The sequence below is a fragment of the Scomber japonicus genome, chromosome 22 (genome assembly GCF_027409825.1).
Source record: "Scomber japonicus isolate fScoJap1 chromosome 22, fScoJap1.pri, whole genome shotgun sequence".
Taxonomy (NCBI): domain Eukaryota; kingdom Metazoa; phylum Chordata; class Actinopteri; order Scombriformes; family Scombridae; genus Scomber; species Scomber japonicus.
This window is the reverse complement of record NC_070599.1, coordinates 25630821-25647220: the sequence shown is the minus strand read 5'-3', so window position 1 is coordinate 25647220 and position 16400 is coordinate 25630821. Positions and strand designations below refer to the sequence as shown.

The 16400-nt window shown below is 37.5% G+C and overlaps 2 protein-coding genes across 2 annotated transcripts; one reads left to right on the top strand and one right to left on the bottom strand.

Moving 5' to 3' along the window:
* Positions 1-512: 512 nt before the first annotated feature.
* On the bottom strand, positions 513-4444 carry LOC128383615 (low affinity immunoglobulin gamma Fc region receptor II-b-like). The gene is made up of 9 exons (XM_053343211.1): positions 4408-4444; positions 3956-4015; positions 3168-3419; positions 2817-3068; positions 2389-2463; positions 1987-2106; positions 1374-1449; positions 1153-1224; positions 513-1008 (listed from the first exon to the last, which is right to left on the bottom strand). The coding sequence occupies exons 1-8, from the start codon at positions 4436-4438 to the stop codon at positions 1206-1208; spliced, it is 885 nt and encodes a 294-aa protein (XP_053199186.1). The 5' UTR covers positions 4439-4444; the 3' UTR covers positions 513-1008; positions 1153-1205.
* Positions 4445-10768: 6324 nt separating this feature from the next.
* On the top strand, positions 10769-15229 carry LOC128383614 (clumping factor A-like). The gene is made up of 3 exons (XM_053343210.1): positions 10769-11069; positions 11159-11227; positions 13461-15229. The coding sequence occupies exons 1-3, from the start codon at positions 10769-10771 to the stop codon at positions 15227-15229; spliced, it is 2139 nt and encodes a 712-aa protein (XP_053199185.1).
* The last annotated feature ends 1171 nt before the right edge of the window (positions 15230-16400 follow it).

Here is a 16400-nt window from a genome sequence, read left to right as displayed (position 1 = left end):
TAGTGTAAACAGTAACATGCTGCTCTAACACTGATGTTTCAGTATTTTACTGCAATACTTTAAATACATCAAATGGATACTTTTCATGCAGGACTTTTACTATTGATGTATTGAAGTTTACTTGAGTAAAGCATCTGAGTACTTATTATTACTACTTGTTTATGTTCATAATCTATCTGTCTCTAACATCTATCTGTTTGAGTGTTTAAGACTGATATAGCAGATGAGTGAGAAAGAAGGCAGCACCACATCTACAATTTATTTATAACATTCAAACGGTAGCTTGATTTTGCTCCCCTAACGTCCAACACATAGAAATCTCCCAGTGTTATTCAAAAATTACGGTAGTGTTATTATTAAAGTCAAAGTTTATTGTCATTCAAAACCATACATTGAAAAACTACAAAGTAGAATGACAGTGTTTCTCCTTGTGAGACATCTGCCATGAACGAGAAAAACTTCTTATCTTTACCAATACTTATGTATCTGCTTTTATATTAAGGTGGAATGTGTTTTATACATTACTCTACAAATTAATGAAAAACATTGTTATGCAAATGGAGTATTCAAAGGAACTTGACAGTTAAAACAGTGTGTCTATTTATTTCAAACTGATATAACAGCACAGCATTAGCAGTTGACCACAAACACGTGCAGGTGCAGCTTTGTTCTCGGAAACAATGGTGTGAACACACAGAGCACCTACAGTAACGTGGTTTAACCTTTCCACTAACACACTGACGCTTCTTAAAAATAGACACTGATACTTTGAGTTAGCTGAAGCGCTCAGATGATCCCTGCTATCACACTCAAACTAAAAGAAAACAATTAAATAAAGAAAACTGAGCATAAATTGTTGTTTAACTTGCCATTAAATGCACAATATATTACACAGTTATCATGAAGAAATAAAAAAAGATCTTTGAACTAGATACAATTTTTCAGATATACACTGAACACTTTAAGTAAACACTTTTATGTCCCTCAGTCAGGTGTTTCTTCTGTGACCTGTAAGGCAATAGGAAATACATAGCAGATATTAATGCACATGCAATTTAAAGAGTTACTACACTCAGGCTAGTAACCCTGGATTAGTTGAGTATAATGAACTAATACTAGAATGACATTCAGATCTTGAGACCTGAACTTAACCTTTTCTGTCTGTCGTTTGCTGCTGTGGTTTGTCGAGGCAGACACTCAAATTATCAGCAGCATCTGCAGTGTCTAAAAATGAAACAGCGTGTGACAGACAGCGATGAGAATTTTTAAAACACGGGCTTTCAAACATTTCTTAAAGACAAAATATGTATTAACAACTAATAAAAAATCAAAAACACAACAGGTTGCCCTTTTTCTGAACATAAAGGAATTACCTTTCTTTTTCATGTTTTTTGTTGACGACAGAATAAAGGTCCTTGTGTGGATCACTCATCTGGGCCTCAAGTAAGACTGAAAAAAAAAATTAGAGTAGCGTAAACATAAGCATAGAGGTATAGTAGATATGTTGTTTTTTCTAACTGTGACTAATTTCTTTAAATTTCGGACTTCAGACTAAATTTGAATTTCACTATATTCAAAGCAATTTGTTTGACTTATGAGTGGACTAAGAAGCAGATGAAACACAGAAGACAGTTACACAAGACATGAAAAGACAAGAATGCTTAAGCAATTTACAGAAAATCAACTTTCAACAGAAAATGCACGGAATAAGACATCCCTATCTCTCCTACAATACAAATCAATTCTCTAATCCCTGCAGCACCTACAAAAAGCTTCTCCACATCCAACAAGATTGCCAAAACAGATTAAACATGAAATATGTTAAGGGAGCAAGAATCTATAAAAACACAACCTGAACATTTTCATTGGTCCTTAACAATGATCTACAAGCACACTTTGAACTCTCAATGATGAAACTTGCTTCCATGAACTTCTCTTACTTTGGTGTTTCCTTCATTTTGTTTATATCAAGGATAATATGTGTACCTAGCTGTTTCTTCTGGTAAAGCAGTCCTATCACCAGCAGCTGTAGCGTCAGTATCAGGGCCATAAAAGACCACATCAGGATGAAGTAAAAGTGGGGAAATTCCATCTCTTTCTGAGATTCTGGAAAGAAGACAGAAAATTAAATGATTTCTTCATGCAAGATTTGATTTGCTGTATGGAGAAAAAGGTATATTTTTACAGTATGTAGAGAGTTAAATAATATATTTATACTGTATGCTCAAAGGAGAACACATGATATGAATGCAATTTAATTTAGATGGATTTTAAGGCATAGCGTTCTAGACTTTATTTCAGGTTATCCTGCCTGTCTCTTCTGGACCTTTGCCTTTTGGTTTGGTTCTCATTGTGATGAACAACCTTGTAAATTTGCTTTCACCTCACCTGTTTTGTCTGCAGGTTGTACCAATGGATCCTTACTTTGGTTCACTGAGTCCTCCTGGTCCTTTGGGATCTCCACTAAAATTAGAAACAAAGTTTTGTGAGTTCAGTTTTTGGCTGCATTACCATACATGAGTTTGTACAGACTGACTGACTTTCCCAGAAAATGTGGACATTATAGTAGTTAACAAAATGAGCAGTGTCCATACACGCAGCTGCACACAGATGTCATATAGGCTAAACCCAGCATGCAATGAATGTGCCGCATGGCTAACAAATTGCTTCAGGAATTTTTGGCCAATTCAACATTTTGTTCAGACATGTGGTGTACTGAGTGCTTACTGTTCCTGCAGAGGTTCACATGACACACACATGCAGTTAGCTTTAAACAACAATCAGACTGACAAAGGATCATTCACATGTTTTCTTACATTGATCTTTCACAGCCAACCGGCTCTCTGGTGATTCTCCAGCTCCAGAGATGATGCACTTGTAGAGACCTTCGTTGGACTTGGAGACACTTTGGATGGTCATGTAGACTGTGGACTCAGTCTTGATGAAGATGCCATCTTTATAGAAATCAGCTGTGATGTTGAAGGAGGTTTTCTTAATTCTACAGTGCAGAGTCACAGCTTCTCCCTTCATCACAGGAAGGACAGGACTCTCCAGGACCACTAAACCAGCTGGACAAAATTACAGCTGTTAATATTTTGGTAAAGATGTAGATGTTGTTAAACATTTTCCGGATTTAAATTCAAACACTTCACGTTGAATAAACATACCAGTGACAGTTATGTTGACAGCATTGCTTCTTTGTCCTTTTTCACCTTCACACCAGTACTCTCCACTGTCTGATTCAATGGCAACATCAATACAGTTATTGCAGGTTACATTAGGATTTGGATTTGTTTTAATGACTCCCTTGTTGTTCATCACTTTCCATCCAGCTGAGCCAGCAGACCCCTCACAGGTAAATGAAACAGATTCATATACAAAGAGCTGCAGTCTGGACGGAACAATACGAACATCTGCAACTGACACAAAAGAAACAGAGAACATACATTAAGGAGTCACTTCCCAGATGATAAATAAAAAGTTGCATATACAAAGCAAATTACAATCAACATGATTCAGTAATATGTTGTTAAAAGAACACCTTGCCTGAAGCTAGAAACTCAGTGTAGTTAAAATACACTTCGAGACGGTGAGGGAAATATGGGCTGTTCTTTTATCAGACTGACATTCTTTGTAATGTGGATAAACTGCTGACACGTATTCAAAATCGACAGACTAACAAGGTGAAGATGAATCAGGTGTACGGCTAATGAGAAGGATTTACTGTTCTTTAGTTTGAGGAAAACTACTTAGGGTTAGCTATTAGCTGAGTTTTGTCAGCATGGGTTCTTTAGATGTCAAAATAAGTAATACCATTATTTTCTCAAGTTCATTTGCTCATTCCTGTTATTTATCCATTCAGCCTTGAGTTTTTTCAACTGATCTTTCAGGTCAAGGTTTGGATTTGAGAACAGTTATACAAAAACTTTTGACATTTGACGGACTAACTACTTACCAGACGGCTGAGGATCAATTTCCTCAACATGTGCAACCAGCAGAATCAACACACTGATCACTGGAGAGACAAAACGGTAGATCCCTGTATATAGATGCTTTTATGCTGTATGTACAATCTATATATTATCACTATCTCAATATGATAACTATAGAGTCATTTTACTCATTATTATAATGTTGGAGATTAATCAAACATTTTGGGCAACACTTTAAATATCAATTGTGAAAAAACAAGGTTAAGTATTTCTGAATAATGATGGATTAATTACTTCCTTGAATTGTAAATTGGCTAAAATGATTTCTTCTAGTTTAACTAAAGTGCATAACCAACTAGATCCACACACCAAGTTATGTTCAACTTTTACTAGTTTACTAGTTTACATTTACTAGTTAAATTCAAAATGCCTTTTAATTACTTTTATTATTTGAGAACATATATTGAGTACTCACACAGTCTGATGCGGAAAGCGGTAACCTCCATGGTGTCTTGCTGCTGACTGTCTGCACGTCAGCCTGAAACTGAGCTAAATATAATGGAGGCGAAAACTTCCTCTTCCTGTGCAGGTTATACTTCAGATCACTTCTTGCGTTGAGTTGACTGTAGCTCCGGTTGTATACTCTTATGTGAGGCAGATGTGTTTGAGAACAGTGATTCTCAGACTTTTTCACCTCTAAACTGATGCAAATTAGACCATAGGACCCATTCTGAAAAGACTTTTGCTTTTAAGGGTTTTATTAGCACACTTTAATGACAAAAAACATTGCCACTTGCAGGTTTTGTGACACAGAAAAAAAAACAGCACTAAGAGTCAGAGACATGCTTAAACCAGTATGAAACATTGGATCTTAACATTAAAAACCTTAGCACCAAGGGGATTGAATGACTAATTGTTATTGAGTGCCATGAAGTGAGTATGTAACACTCATAGACTGATGTGTATAGATATGTGTCTATATGTACATATTATTGTTTATGTCCTTATGTTTTTGGATAATGTGCATTTACTATGGTTAAACAATGTAGTTTGTAGATATGTAGGTTTACCATGACTATTACAATTTGTATGTGGGTATGGAAACACTGTGATTGACATGTTGGATAGTGAGGGGGAGGTGCTTCCACATTAGGGTAAGAGTCTTCAGTTGCGTTAACTACGTTGTCTATAAAAATGGGGGTGGGGGGTACACTGAAAATTCTGTAAATGTCCTCAAGAAGATCTGTTCACTGAAACATTGGTATATTTCCACAAGAAGTGAGAATATCAGTGTGCTTCAATGATATATTCAATTTTTAAGATGTTTTATTACAGGAAGTATTTGAACCCGATAATCAGTTTTCTGTCATGATGTTACAAATAGAAGGATTTATAGTGCAAATAAGTGGTTCCCCTTTTTGCTGGGAAATCTCTGAAACTCCCTCAAGGGCCTCTGGTGGATGTAAAACATGGTCAAAGTTTGAAAAATTGAGGTGAAGATATGTGAGAATGTTGCCTGTGGGTCAAAAATACCTCAACCTGAACTGAATGCTTAATTTCCACCATTGTTTTCTCACATCTATAACGTCTAGTTCCTCAGTTTTTACATTCTTATTTCCTGTTTTATTTTCTAATCAACTTTGTCTCTTTTGTGTCATTTCCTATTTCTGGGGCTGAGGTCGCCGAGGTGGTTAAAAAGCTCCTCTGTGGCAGGGCCCTGGGGGTGGATGAGATCTGCCTCGAGTTCCTCAAGGCCCTGGATGTTGTGGGGCTGCCATGGTTGACACGACTCTGCAGCATTGCGTGGACATCGGGGGCAGTGCCTCTGGATTGGCAGACTGGGGTGGTGGTCCCTCTTTTGAAGAAGGGCTCCAACTATAGGGGGATCACACTCCTCAGCCTCCCTGGTAAAGTCTATTTGGAGGTGCTGGAGAGTCCATCGGATAGTCGAACCTTGGATTCAGGAGGAGCAGTGAGGTTTTCGTCCAGGCCGTGGAACTGTGGACCAGCTCCACACCCTCTGCAGGATCCTTGAGGGTGCATGGGAGCCCAACCAGTCCACATGTGTTTTGTGGACTCGGAGAAGACATTCAACCCTGTCCTTCGGGGAGTCCTGTGGGGGACTTGTTTCCAGTGGGGGTTGGACTCCACCAGGTCATTGGGTCACTGCTTTTTGCAGATGATGTGGTCCTGTTGGCTTCATCAGACCGTGACCTCCAGTTCTCACTGGATCGGCCGGGATGAGAATCAGCACCTCCAAATCCGAGTCCATGGTCCTCAACCGCAAAGGGGTGGAGTGCACTCTCCGGGTCAGGGATGAGATTCTGCCCCAAGTGGAGGAGTTCAAGTACCTTGGGGTCTTGTTCAGGAGTGAGGGAAGGATGGAGCGTGAGATCGACAGGCGAATCGGTGCGGCGTCTGCAGTAATGAGGACTCTGCACAGATCTTCGTTCCTACCCTCACCTATGGTCATGAGCTTTGGGTAGTGACCGAAAGAACAAGATCGCAGGTACAAGCGGCCGAAATGAGCTTCCTCCGTAGGGTGGTTGGGCTCTCCTTTAGAGATAGGGTGAGAAGCTCGGTCATCCGGGGGGTGGCACAAGGAGGAGCTACACAATATTTGGCAGGTGGTTTTAATGTTATGGCTGGTTGATGTAAAGGAACCACAAGACAAAATACCAAGACATATCATATCTAAATATGACTTTAAAGTCAAAGACATTTCCTTTGATAAAAAGCAGTGGCAAACAGTAACTTAATGAAAAAGAAATCCTGCTCTGCCCTCTGCAGTAAATCAGCAGACCTGTAATCTGTCTTTTGTTCTAGTTCACTAAAGCAATAATGATAAAACAGCCTGTTTTTATTGCCTGCAGACAAGTTGCTGTATTATTTTATAGTAGTAATGATCAGTTACCTGGCAACTAGATCAAAGTTCGGATAGTTGTATTTAAATGTAACACATTAACAGAGTTTTAAATAAAAGCTTAAAGGCTACGGTACAGAGACATGCACAAATACAGCAGTTAAAAAAAATTACACACTCACTGGTTGGAGCTTTTTGACTAAATAATTTCTGTGAATTATTAATTTTTCTGCCAACCTCAAAGAAAATTAAATGATCTGATTTTAATCTTTGTTAATTGTTTTTTTTTGTTTCAGAGCCTATGGTGTCTCTAATACACCAATCTTTTTTACAACACTGGTAATGTAGACTTGAGTCGAGTGGGCTGAGCTTCAGTGTGGCAGTTGATAAGAGTCTTTGTTTCATTGAAGGACTTTGACCACGTTCAGCGTTTCAAGCTGTCAGAACTCACGGAAAACGGTACGTAATCCTTTTCAAATTAAACTTTGCTGTAATTCGAATCTTAAATATGGGGAAATCATGACTTTTTTTTTAGTTTGCTGTCTTCAAATTGTATGGGCTTCTATCTACCTTGACTCGTTTTTAACAGCCTATGCATGCTGAATTAATGTGTGTGTAAAAATAATTTTTAAATGTAAGCTATTTTGTCATTTCACATTTCAAGTTCAAGTTTAGTTGAAATGTTACAAGGCAGTCAGGAAGAAAGGATGAAAGGAAAGATCTAGCTTCATTGTTGATTTTCATTGTGCTTCTCTCTCCTCTCCTTCCCCTCTCTGGTTCTGAGGTTTCTTCCTGTTAAAAGGGAGTTTTTTTCTTGCCACTTTTGCTCATGTGGGAATGTTGGGTCTCTTTAAAATTAAAACCTGAAGAGTTCGGTTTAGAACCTGCTCTATGTGTAAAGAGCCTTGAGATGACTTTGTTGTGATTTGGCGCTATACAAATAAAGATTGATTGATGATTGATTGAAGTTGAAAATCTTTTTTTTTTTTTTTAATCTGGAGTTGTGCTGTTTTCTGTCTTGGAATTGATTTTTTTCTTGGTTTTCAGCACTGCCAGATGCCTCAACAGGTGGAGAGAATGTCACATAAAGCTCAACCCAGTGCATTCAGCGTTTTGATTTCCCATCACGCTGTTGCCTTTTTTCTCCTAACGCTCTTTCATGGAGGTAATGTATACACTAATATTATTATAAAAGGTCAAAATGAATGCACAATGTCATACAGACAAAGTGTGTAAAAGGCTGAGTTTATGGCTGAGCTGTCCAAGGGGATCTACAACATTACATTTTACAGTTTTTTCCCGTTTGTTTGTTTTTTGAGTAAATGGACTGTATTTATATAGCGCCTTTCTAGTCTTTGCGACCACTCAAAGCGCTTTACATCACAACTCATTCACCCATTCACACACATTCATACACTGATGGCAGGAGGACGCCAACCTGCTCATCAGGGGGAATTTAACCATTCATTCACATTAATATACCATTGGTGCAGCAACGAGAGCAATTTGGGGTTAAGTGTCTTACCCAAGGACACATCGACATGTCCACAGACACCCCGTAGCTATTAATGAGTAGCATTTTATTCAAATGCTACTATAAGACAAAAATTATATGAATTGTATATACAAGGTTGTGTTTATGGACGGCATGAGTGATATATGTTTTCATTCTTAATGTTAAACCTTATTACACTTTATTATTATTACTAATAATATTATGTTATTAAATACTGAATTACTTTAATGTCAGTACTTGTGCCCATCACATTAATGAGCATTAAATTACAGGTTAAAGACATGCTATTGAATAGTGAGAGCTCAGCGAGAGGTAAAGTTTACAGTGCAATTATGTGTAATGTGAATATGACATTTTGAAGAGTGCAGAAATTGTAGATCAATCTTAAATTTATTTGGAAATGTCTCATTCAGGGCACATAGGTTTGTACTGTTTTTTCTCTTAGAGGGTTATTTAAGCTGCTTATCTTTTATTTTCACATTTTGATGTTAGTGGTTTGCCTTTAGAGAGGGCGATTTGTTTGTACTGACTGCTTCTTATTTAAAATGTTGAAGATGCTTTGTACTGAGTTGTATTATTGTAAGAACTCATCATGAGTTTAGTTTCCATTGTACCATGTGTCTTATAAAACAGTGGCAGTAGAAGATTGACCTATTTCAGAGGGCAGAGTTGCTTTGACTTCAAAAATAATCCCATCAGTTGCAGTTTAAACCCAGCAGGGGTATCTAGAGTCTCTCACTCTGCAGGTCACCTCACAGGTAAAAGTGAAAGTGAAAATATCTTAGGTTTATTTGTTAGACTGGTAAGTGTTTGAGGTCAGTTAGGTAATGTGCTGATATCACCTGGGTTATTGCTTTCAGTGAGAAAGATCTGCACAAGCTCAAGTTTATCATTAACTTTCAATGTTCCTGATACATGATGATAAGCACTGCTGTTTCCTTTTCTGTACAGTTGTAGTCCTGTGTTGAAAGTCTTAGAGACAAATGATTAACTCAGAGTCGTGTTGCACCCAATCTGACTGTTATCAGCCTATTGAGTATACATCATCATGACACATCTGACCCAAATATATGGGCTAATAAGGACACACTACACCTACTGGTGAGTTTAGGATGATGCTATCATTGATTTATTTCAGTGACAGCAGAAGGCCCTGTTTCTAGTCAAATATCTTAATAACTATTGTGTGGATTTGATGTAGATATCCATGATATTTTTGTTGTTCCCCAAGTTCTAGATTTGGAGATGATGACTGTGCATACAAAATTTCATCACAAACCACCAGTATGGTTGAAATATTTAATTTGCTACATGAAAGCATTGAGCTGCTGGCACTCATGCCTGTGTTGAAGAAAAACACTCCTTATTCAAAATGTGCTGTTATGGTTTTGTTAATTGATAGTGGACTGACCCAGAGCAAATGAAATGAAAGCATTTTATATAGTAAGGTCAACACAGCACTCAGCAAGTGGAAGGGCAGGAAGGGAGGGCATTTGCATTCAGATAGGAACCAGGGCCATCTTAGTATGGCGGAAGGTGAATCTCAGACAGTTAGATGTCAATGTTAACTGAGAAGGGCCAAAACAAGAGCAGGTCCTGTAGCATCAGGAAAATCAAAGGGCTGTTCTCAGATGTCACCAAATTAAAGGTGATATCATCAGGGGCAAGAGTGATCAAGGCTCCTTCACTTGATTATCACAACTCTGCCCAAATGCGTATTGACTCTTCACCTGCAATGGTCAGAGTTCACAAAAATATCTTAACAACGATCGGGCAGTTGGCCATGAAATTTTATACAGACAATCACAACCTCAACATTAATCCATATTAATATAATGATGTTACCTGTAGTGTATTTATCCCATAACTCTTTATTTATGAAAAAATAATGAACTTTTGGATGGATTGCCATGACATTTGGTACAGATATTCATGTTACTCTCAGGATGACTTCAGATAACATTGTTGGTCCTTTTAATTTCATCTATTACAGAATCCAATTTTTAATTCGTTTAATACTTATGACCTAATACCTGAAAGGCTGATAACATTCTCATGAACCTCAGCTTTACCTTATCTCTGGTGATATAAGTGTTGCATGCTTTGCTTTGTCTTGTTTTTTGTTTTGTTTTTTTGTTTATTCTATTTAGTGTATGTCCACCTTGAATAATACACCCAGGTTTTCAATACATGTAACAGTAAAATGAAGCAGATTCAACCTGTACCAAACTCTTATTAAGTTTCAAATCCAAATTTTGGGAAAACAATCCAGTGCTCTCACAATTTCTCGAATGTACACTGTCTTTGAGTTTATTCAATTCTAAATGCAGGAGTGGCGGCGGTGTGTCGAAGTGCGGCCGCTTTTCGCCGCTCTTCAGTGTGTTCCCGGCCTAAAGATAAGACTGTTCTTCTTCAGGTCACTCTCAGACGATTGGTCAACCTCAGCCTATAGTGGCAATGGTTGGGGATGATGTCACTCTGCCATGCCACCTGAGACCTCCCACAGATGTCTTCAACGAGATGCTCGAGTGGTCGAGACTTGACCTGAACCCAAGATTTGTCCATATGCGGCGGTCAGGAGAGGACAACCTCCAGGATCAAAACCCATCATACATGGGAAGAACATCAGTGTCCATCGAAGGTCTAAACAAAGGAGATGTCTCACTGAATCTCTCCAAAGTGAAACTTTCTGATAAAGGAACATACAGATGCTTTATTCCACGGTTGAGTGAACAATCTGATGTTCAACTAGTTGTGGGTGAGTGTAAATGCTTCTGAATAATGTTCATAATTCATCATCTATGCAGAGGCTGGCTAATTATTACACCTATTGTCTGTTTCCCACAGAGACAGTCAAAAGTCCTGATGCCTTCTCTACTGTCAGCAGTGACGTGACTGTGAAAATTCCTCCAGGTCGTAAGTTGTTCATGGAAATATCAGTATTTAGCTTTAAATGGATGACTTCTAAATTAAATAATTATAACTTTGTTTGTGTTTTACCATTTTAGACTATGTCTCCAGACCACCTTCTTCTGCCATGATTTGTGTTCTTGTAGGCATCATCTTTATTCTTGCTGTTGTCTTTCTTGGGTGGAAATGGAGACAAAACAAACTCAGAGAATACAGTAAGTCTGTAACCTGCTATCATAACTTTGATTGTGATGCAAAAACTCTAAATGCTTGAATATTGAAGATCTACTGATCAGAGTTGCATCAATTACTCAATTACTTGTTAAGTTGATCAGCAGAAAATTAATCATTAACTACTTTAATAATTGATTAATTAAAGTCAGTATTCAACAGTCCGTGATCCCAGCATCTTAAATTATATGACAATATGTTTAGGTTTGGGACAGAACATCCTCTGGGCACAACATTTTTCACCTGTTTCTTATGTATTGTAGACAAAACAATGATTTAATAGATTTGATTTATTGATTAATTGTTTTTGCTTACATATATGTCAATTTTTCTCACATAACATATCTGCATAGCATTCATTGTTCACCCAAAGAAGGATTATATAAAATCTATGTAGACTCAATTATTTACCTGTGTTTCTTTATTATAAAAGAACAATATAGAGATAAAGCTTTTGAACTTTAACTTTACTTCACTTTAGTGATCACATGACTAAGGACTGTTGCAAGTAGTAGTTGAAAGTAAACACACAACTGACCTAACATACCTTAAACCATCACAGTGACTCTATCAAAGTGCTGCATAAAATAATTTCACTAGGATGAAATATTATCATTTAGGGCTGTCAGCCTAATGCGTTATTTTTTTAAATCACTTTAATCATGCTTCTCATTGACTCACTCACTCAAAACTGTCATAGATTGCCATTGCTTTCAACCTCTGTAAACTGTGCACAATACACAACGTTTGTATTGCTGCTGTCATATTCCTGCTCTACGCCAATTGTTGTGACTTCCAATGTCTGATTGCCCTGTAACTTTGGAGAAGGAATGGGCACTTCTGCTTAGTATCGTTCTTCTGTATGTCGAACCATTATAGCAAAGGACTGCTTGGAGAAAACCGTAGTACAATGATGACTGATTAGCCCGTTTTTCTTTTGTTCACGTTCCTCAGTTTTCGACTGAAGTCAAAGATAATGGAGCTCTGGAATATTTTTTGCTCATTATGCACTTTATTATAATGTGCTGTATGTTTTCTGCATATTTCTCAATGTGGAACAGAGCAAGCACTTTGAAAATGTGTCTATTCTGTTTAAGGCAATCTATATTTTTGAAGTAGACATTGTGTTACCTCAGGCTCATTGCACTTCTTCTGATTTGAAATAAATCTAAAATTCAAGTTAATAAAGTAACTTTATATCCATTCATTTAATTGCCAATCAAGGTACACTTGTAAGAATCACTTTACATTGTTAATATGGAATTAAAGACTGTTGTGAAATGCAAAATGATTAAACTTTAAATATGCCACAAAAAGCGACTTAAAATTCCACAATTAATCACAAATTTTAAACAATTAATAATTTAACAGCCCTATTAGTTTTATTTATGAAATGTATACACGTAATAATAATAATAATAATAATAATAATAATAATAATAATAATACACTTCATTTAAAGATAATAATAATAATAATAATAATAATAATAATAATAATAATAATAATAATAATAAAATATAGAGATTCAGTACAAATATGTTAAAATGACTAAAAGCCACATTAAATAAATATGTTTTCAGCTTGCATTTAAAAATGTTCACAGAGATCACATCTCTATTTTCTTACGGACAAAATTGTTTATATTTAAAAACCCAGCTGTGGATGATCTGAGATCACGTGAGGGCCTATAGAATGACAGAGCTTTAAAAACAAGTATAAGAAAATAAAATCTATTCTTAAAGACACTGGGAGCCAATGAATTGCAGCTGGACCCGGAATAATATGCTAATTTCTCCTGGTCTTTGTTAAGAGTCAAGCAACACAATTTTGAATATGTATACACACTACCAGTTATTCAAGGGAATGAGAAACCATGTCCAAACATTTGACAGCTACTTTTAAACCATATGTTGTGTTTTTTCAGATAATATCTGTCTTATCATTTTTACACCTTTTCTGCAACATAGCCGATTTTTGTTTTGTTTTGTTTTGTTTTTATACACAGAGACCAAGGAGCACCAAGATGGCGGGGAAACAGTGGAATCTAGAGACAAGAATAGCAACTCTGAAAGTGATGATTCAGAACAAAAGCCTCTGATAGAAAAAGATACAAACACAGAGAAACTCAAAGCAGAAGAAGAAACAAAGGAGGCCCTGGATCTGAAGATCCCTCCTGAACCCTTAAGTGAAAAATCACAACTTACACATGAAGAGCAGCTCATGACAGAAAATAAAACTGACAGTGTCCTGGTCCAGATAGAAGGGGGGGTAGCAGAGAAGGAAGGACAACAAGATAAGAATAAGGACAACAACAATGATGACACAAACCGTCAGCCTGCAATCGTTGGACAAACAGATCAGCTCCCAGTAGCACAGACTTTTGTGGTCAAGAAAGAGAAAGACAAGAAAACAAAATCTGGAAATACTAGAAACGGAGAAGCAAAGAATTATCTTGACAAGGAAGATAAAAAAAAGAAAACACAACCTAGAAATATTGACACAGACGGCACAGGGTTGACACAGGGTTTGAATGGAGGACAAGAAGCTCAGCAGGCAGCAGGAGAGACAAAAGACAATTTAGATCAGACAGTGAAAACTGAAGGAAGTGAGATTTTATCCACAGAGACCCAGGAGCACCAAGAAGACGAGGATACAGTGCAATCTGGAGACAAGAGCAACTCTACAAGTGATGATTCAGAACAAGTGACTCCGACAGCGACAGATACAAATACGGAGGCCCTGGATGAGGCTAAATGTTCAATAAAGGAGGAAAGACAAAATGATAAGACTAAGGAGAAGAACACTGAAGGTCAGAACACTGAAGGTCAGAACACAACACATATACCAGGTGACACAAAGTCTCAGCCTGTAACCGATGGGCAAACAGATCAGCTCCCTGCTACACAGACTTCCATGAAAGATGAAGACAAGGATACAGTGAAATCTGGAGACAAGAGCAACTCTACAAGTGATGATTCAGAACAAGTGACTCCGACAGCGACAGATACAAATACGGAGGCCCTGGATGAGGCTAAATGTTCAACAAAGGAGGAAAGACAAGATGATAAGAATAAGGACAAGAACACTGAAGGTCAGAACACAACACATATACAAGGTGACAAAAAGTCTCAGCCTGTAACCGATGGGCAAACAGATCAGCTCCCTGCTACACAGACTTCCATGAAAGATGAAGACAAGGAAACAGAATCTGGACATACTGGAGCAGAAGATCAGATAGCAGGAGAGACAGAAGACAATCCAAAGTTGACAGGGAGTGAAGGAAGTAATGTCTCACATCCAGCATATGAAGGACAACAAGAGAATAATGGGCATAAAAATAAAAATGAGCATAATCTTGATAAGGAAGATGAAAAACAGAAAACACAACCTAAAAGTAATGACACAAAAGGTCAAGGTCTAAATGTAAAACAAGAAGCTGAGCAGGCAGCAGAAGAGAAAAAAGAACATTTGGATCAGACAGGGAAGAGTGAAGAAAAAGGTTCACAACAAACTGATAAAGAGAAGACGAATGTGTGTGAAGGACAGGGGGGGGAGAATGTAATACCTAAAAATGAGAAAGAAAATCTCCAGTCTCCAAATGATAGACAAACAAATCAGCTTTCAGTTACCAACAACAGCACAGAGGTGAACAGTCCAATTCCAGAAGGAACACAACAAGATGTGGCCAAGACCGAATATCAGCTGTCCACGGAGGAAACAAGAACACAAAATGATGCAGATACAAGTCAGGGAGAGAATGTGACCTCAAATTAAAACAGGACCTGAGAATTGGGCAAAACTCCAGAGTAATGAGGACAAGAAAGATATGGGGTATCTATATCTATAAAGGGAGGATCAATATCTACAGAAGGAACACCATCTACGCATAAAAAAATACCTATATCTACAACAGTAGGAACATGATCTACATCTACAGAAGGAGATATTACATTTACAAATGGTGGGCCACTACCTACATGTAAATATGTAAGAAAACAAACAAATAGATGGATTGATTACATTTATACAAGGAGTGAATCCGATGAAAAAGCAAAAAAGAAAGAGCAACAATTGTAAATGATGAAGAGTACAGATAGATAAAGAGGAAGGCAGAAATGTAGAATATTAGACAAAAACCTCAGGGTGTATCGGAGGGATAAAGTAAGGGAGGTAGGGATGTATTTGGAAGAAAATTATAAAATACATTAAGGAGACAAAGCAAAATATATGGCTACCCAGAAACATAATATGGAGGAGGAGAAAATAGTCTCTGAAGGTGATAAAACTACAGTTTGGAGATGGATGGAGAAATAAAAATGCAAAAAAAGAGACACTGACAAAATCTGGACAAGATAACACAAGATGAAGAAATGGATTCCGCACTGACTGGACTTAAAAAGACAAACTCAAACTGCAGCTGGAGGATGAAGACATAAAGAGAGAGAGGAGATACAAAGAATAAGAGATAAGAATCAAGTAAAATAGTCTTATTTATATACCAAGAATGATCTGGATACAATAAAGAAGCCAACAGTAAGAGAAACATGGAGAATATAGAATAACTGTCCATGGAGATTAAGACTCAGCAAGAAAATGAGGCTACCCTGAGTATTTAGCAATAAATCCAGAATGATGAGACCAAGAAAGTTGAAGGTGAGCAAACAAATATTGCAATACTTAAACAGAAGGTCAGGGTATGCAAGCAGAAGGAGGGAAAATTACCAGGACAGGAGCATTGATGAAAGGGATGATAACACGAGAAGGAAAAACCACATACACTAAATAAACAGCTACAACCAGAGCAGCTGATTTAAAGCGCTGATTCGGCGACCTAGCGTCATATGCACCATGAGGTCTATCTATTCAGCGCCTCAGCCCTTTCTTTTCATTTGGTCGTAAAATAGTGGAGTTAGAGCCATCAGCCGAATGGCTTAGCACAGGCGCT

What these genes read in the sequence shown, in the direction of transcription:
- LOC128383615 (XM_053343211.1), bottom strand. Translation starts at nt 4,438, where the DNA reads ATGGAGGTTACCGCTTTCCGCATCAGACTGT. An exon ending in GTTGGCTGTGAAAGATCAAT is followed by an intron (nt 2,464 to 2,816) that starts GTAAGAAAACAT and finishes TTCTAATTTTAG; the next exon opens with TGGAGATCCCAAAGGACCAG. An exon ending in ACAACCTGCAGACAAAACAG is followed by an intron (nt 2,107 to 2,388) that starts GTGAGGTGAAAG and finishes TCTTCTTTCCAG; the next exon opens with AATCTCAGAAAGAGATGGAA.
- LOC128383614 (XM_053343210.1), top strand. Translation starts at nt 10,769, where the DNA reads ATGGTTGGGGATGATGTCACTCTGCCATGCCACCTGAGACCTCCCACA. An exon ending in TGATGTTCAACTAGTTGTGG is followed by an intron (nt 11,070 to 11,158) that starts GTGAGTGTAAAT and finishes TGTTTCCCACAG; the next exon opens with AGACAGTCAAAAGTCCTGAT. An exon ending in TGTGAAAATTCCTCCAGGTC is followed by an intron (nt 11,228 to 13,460) that starts GTAAGTTGTTCA and finishes TTTTATACACAG; the next exon opens with AGACCAAGGAGCACCAAGAT.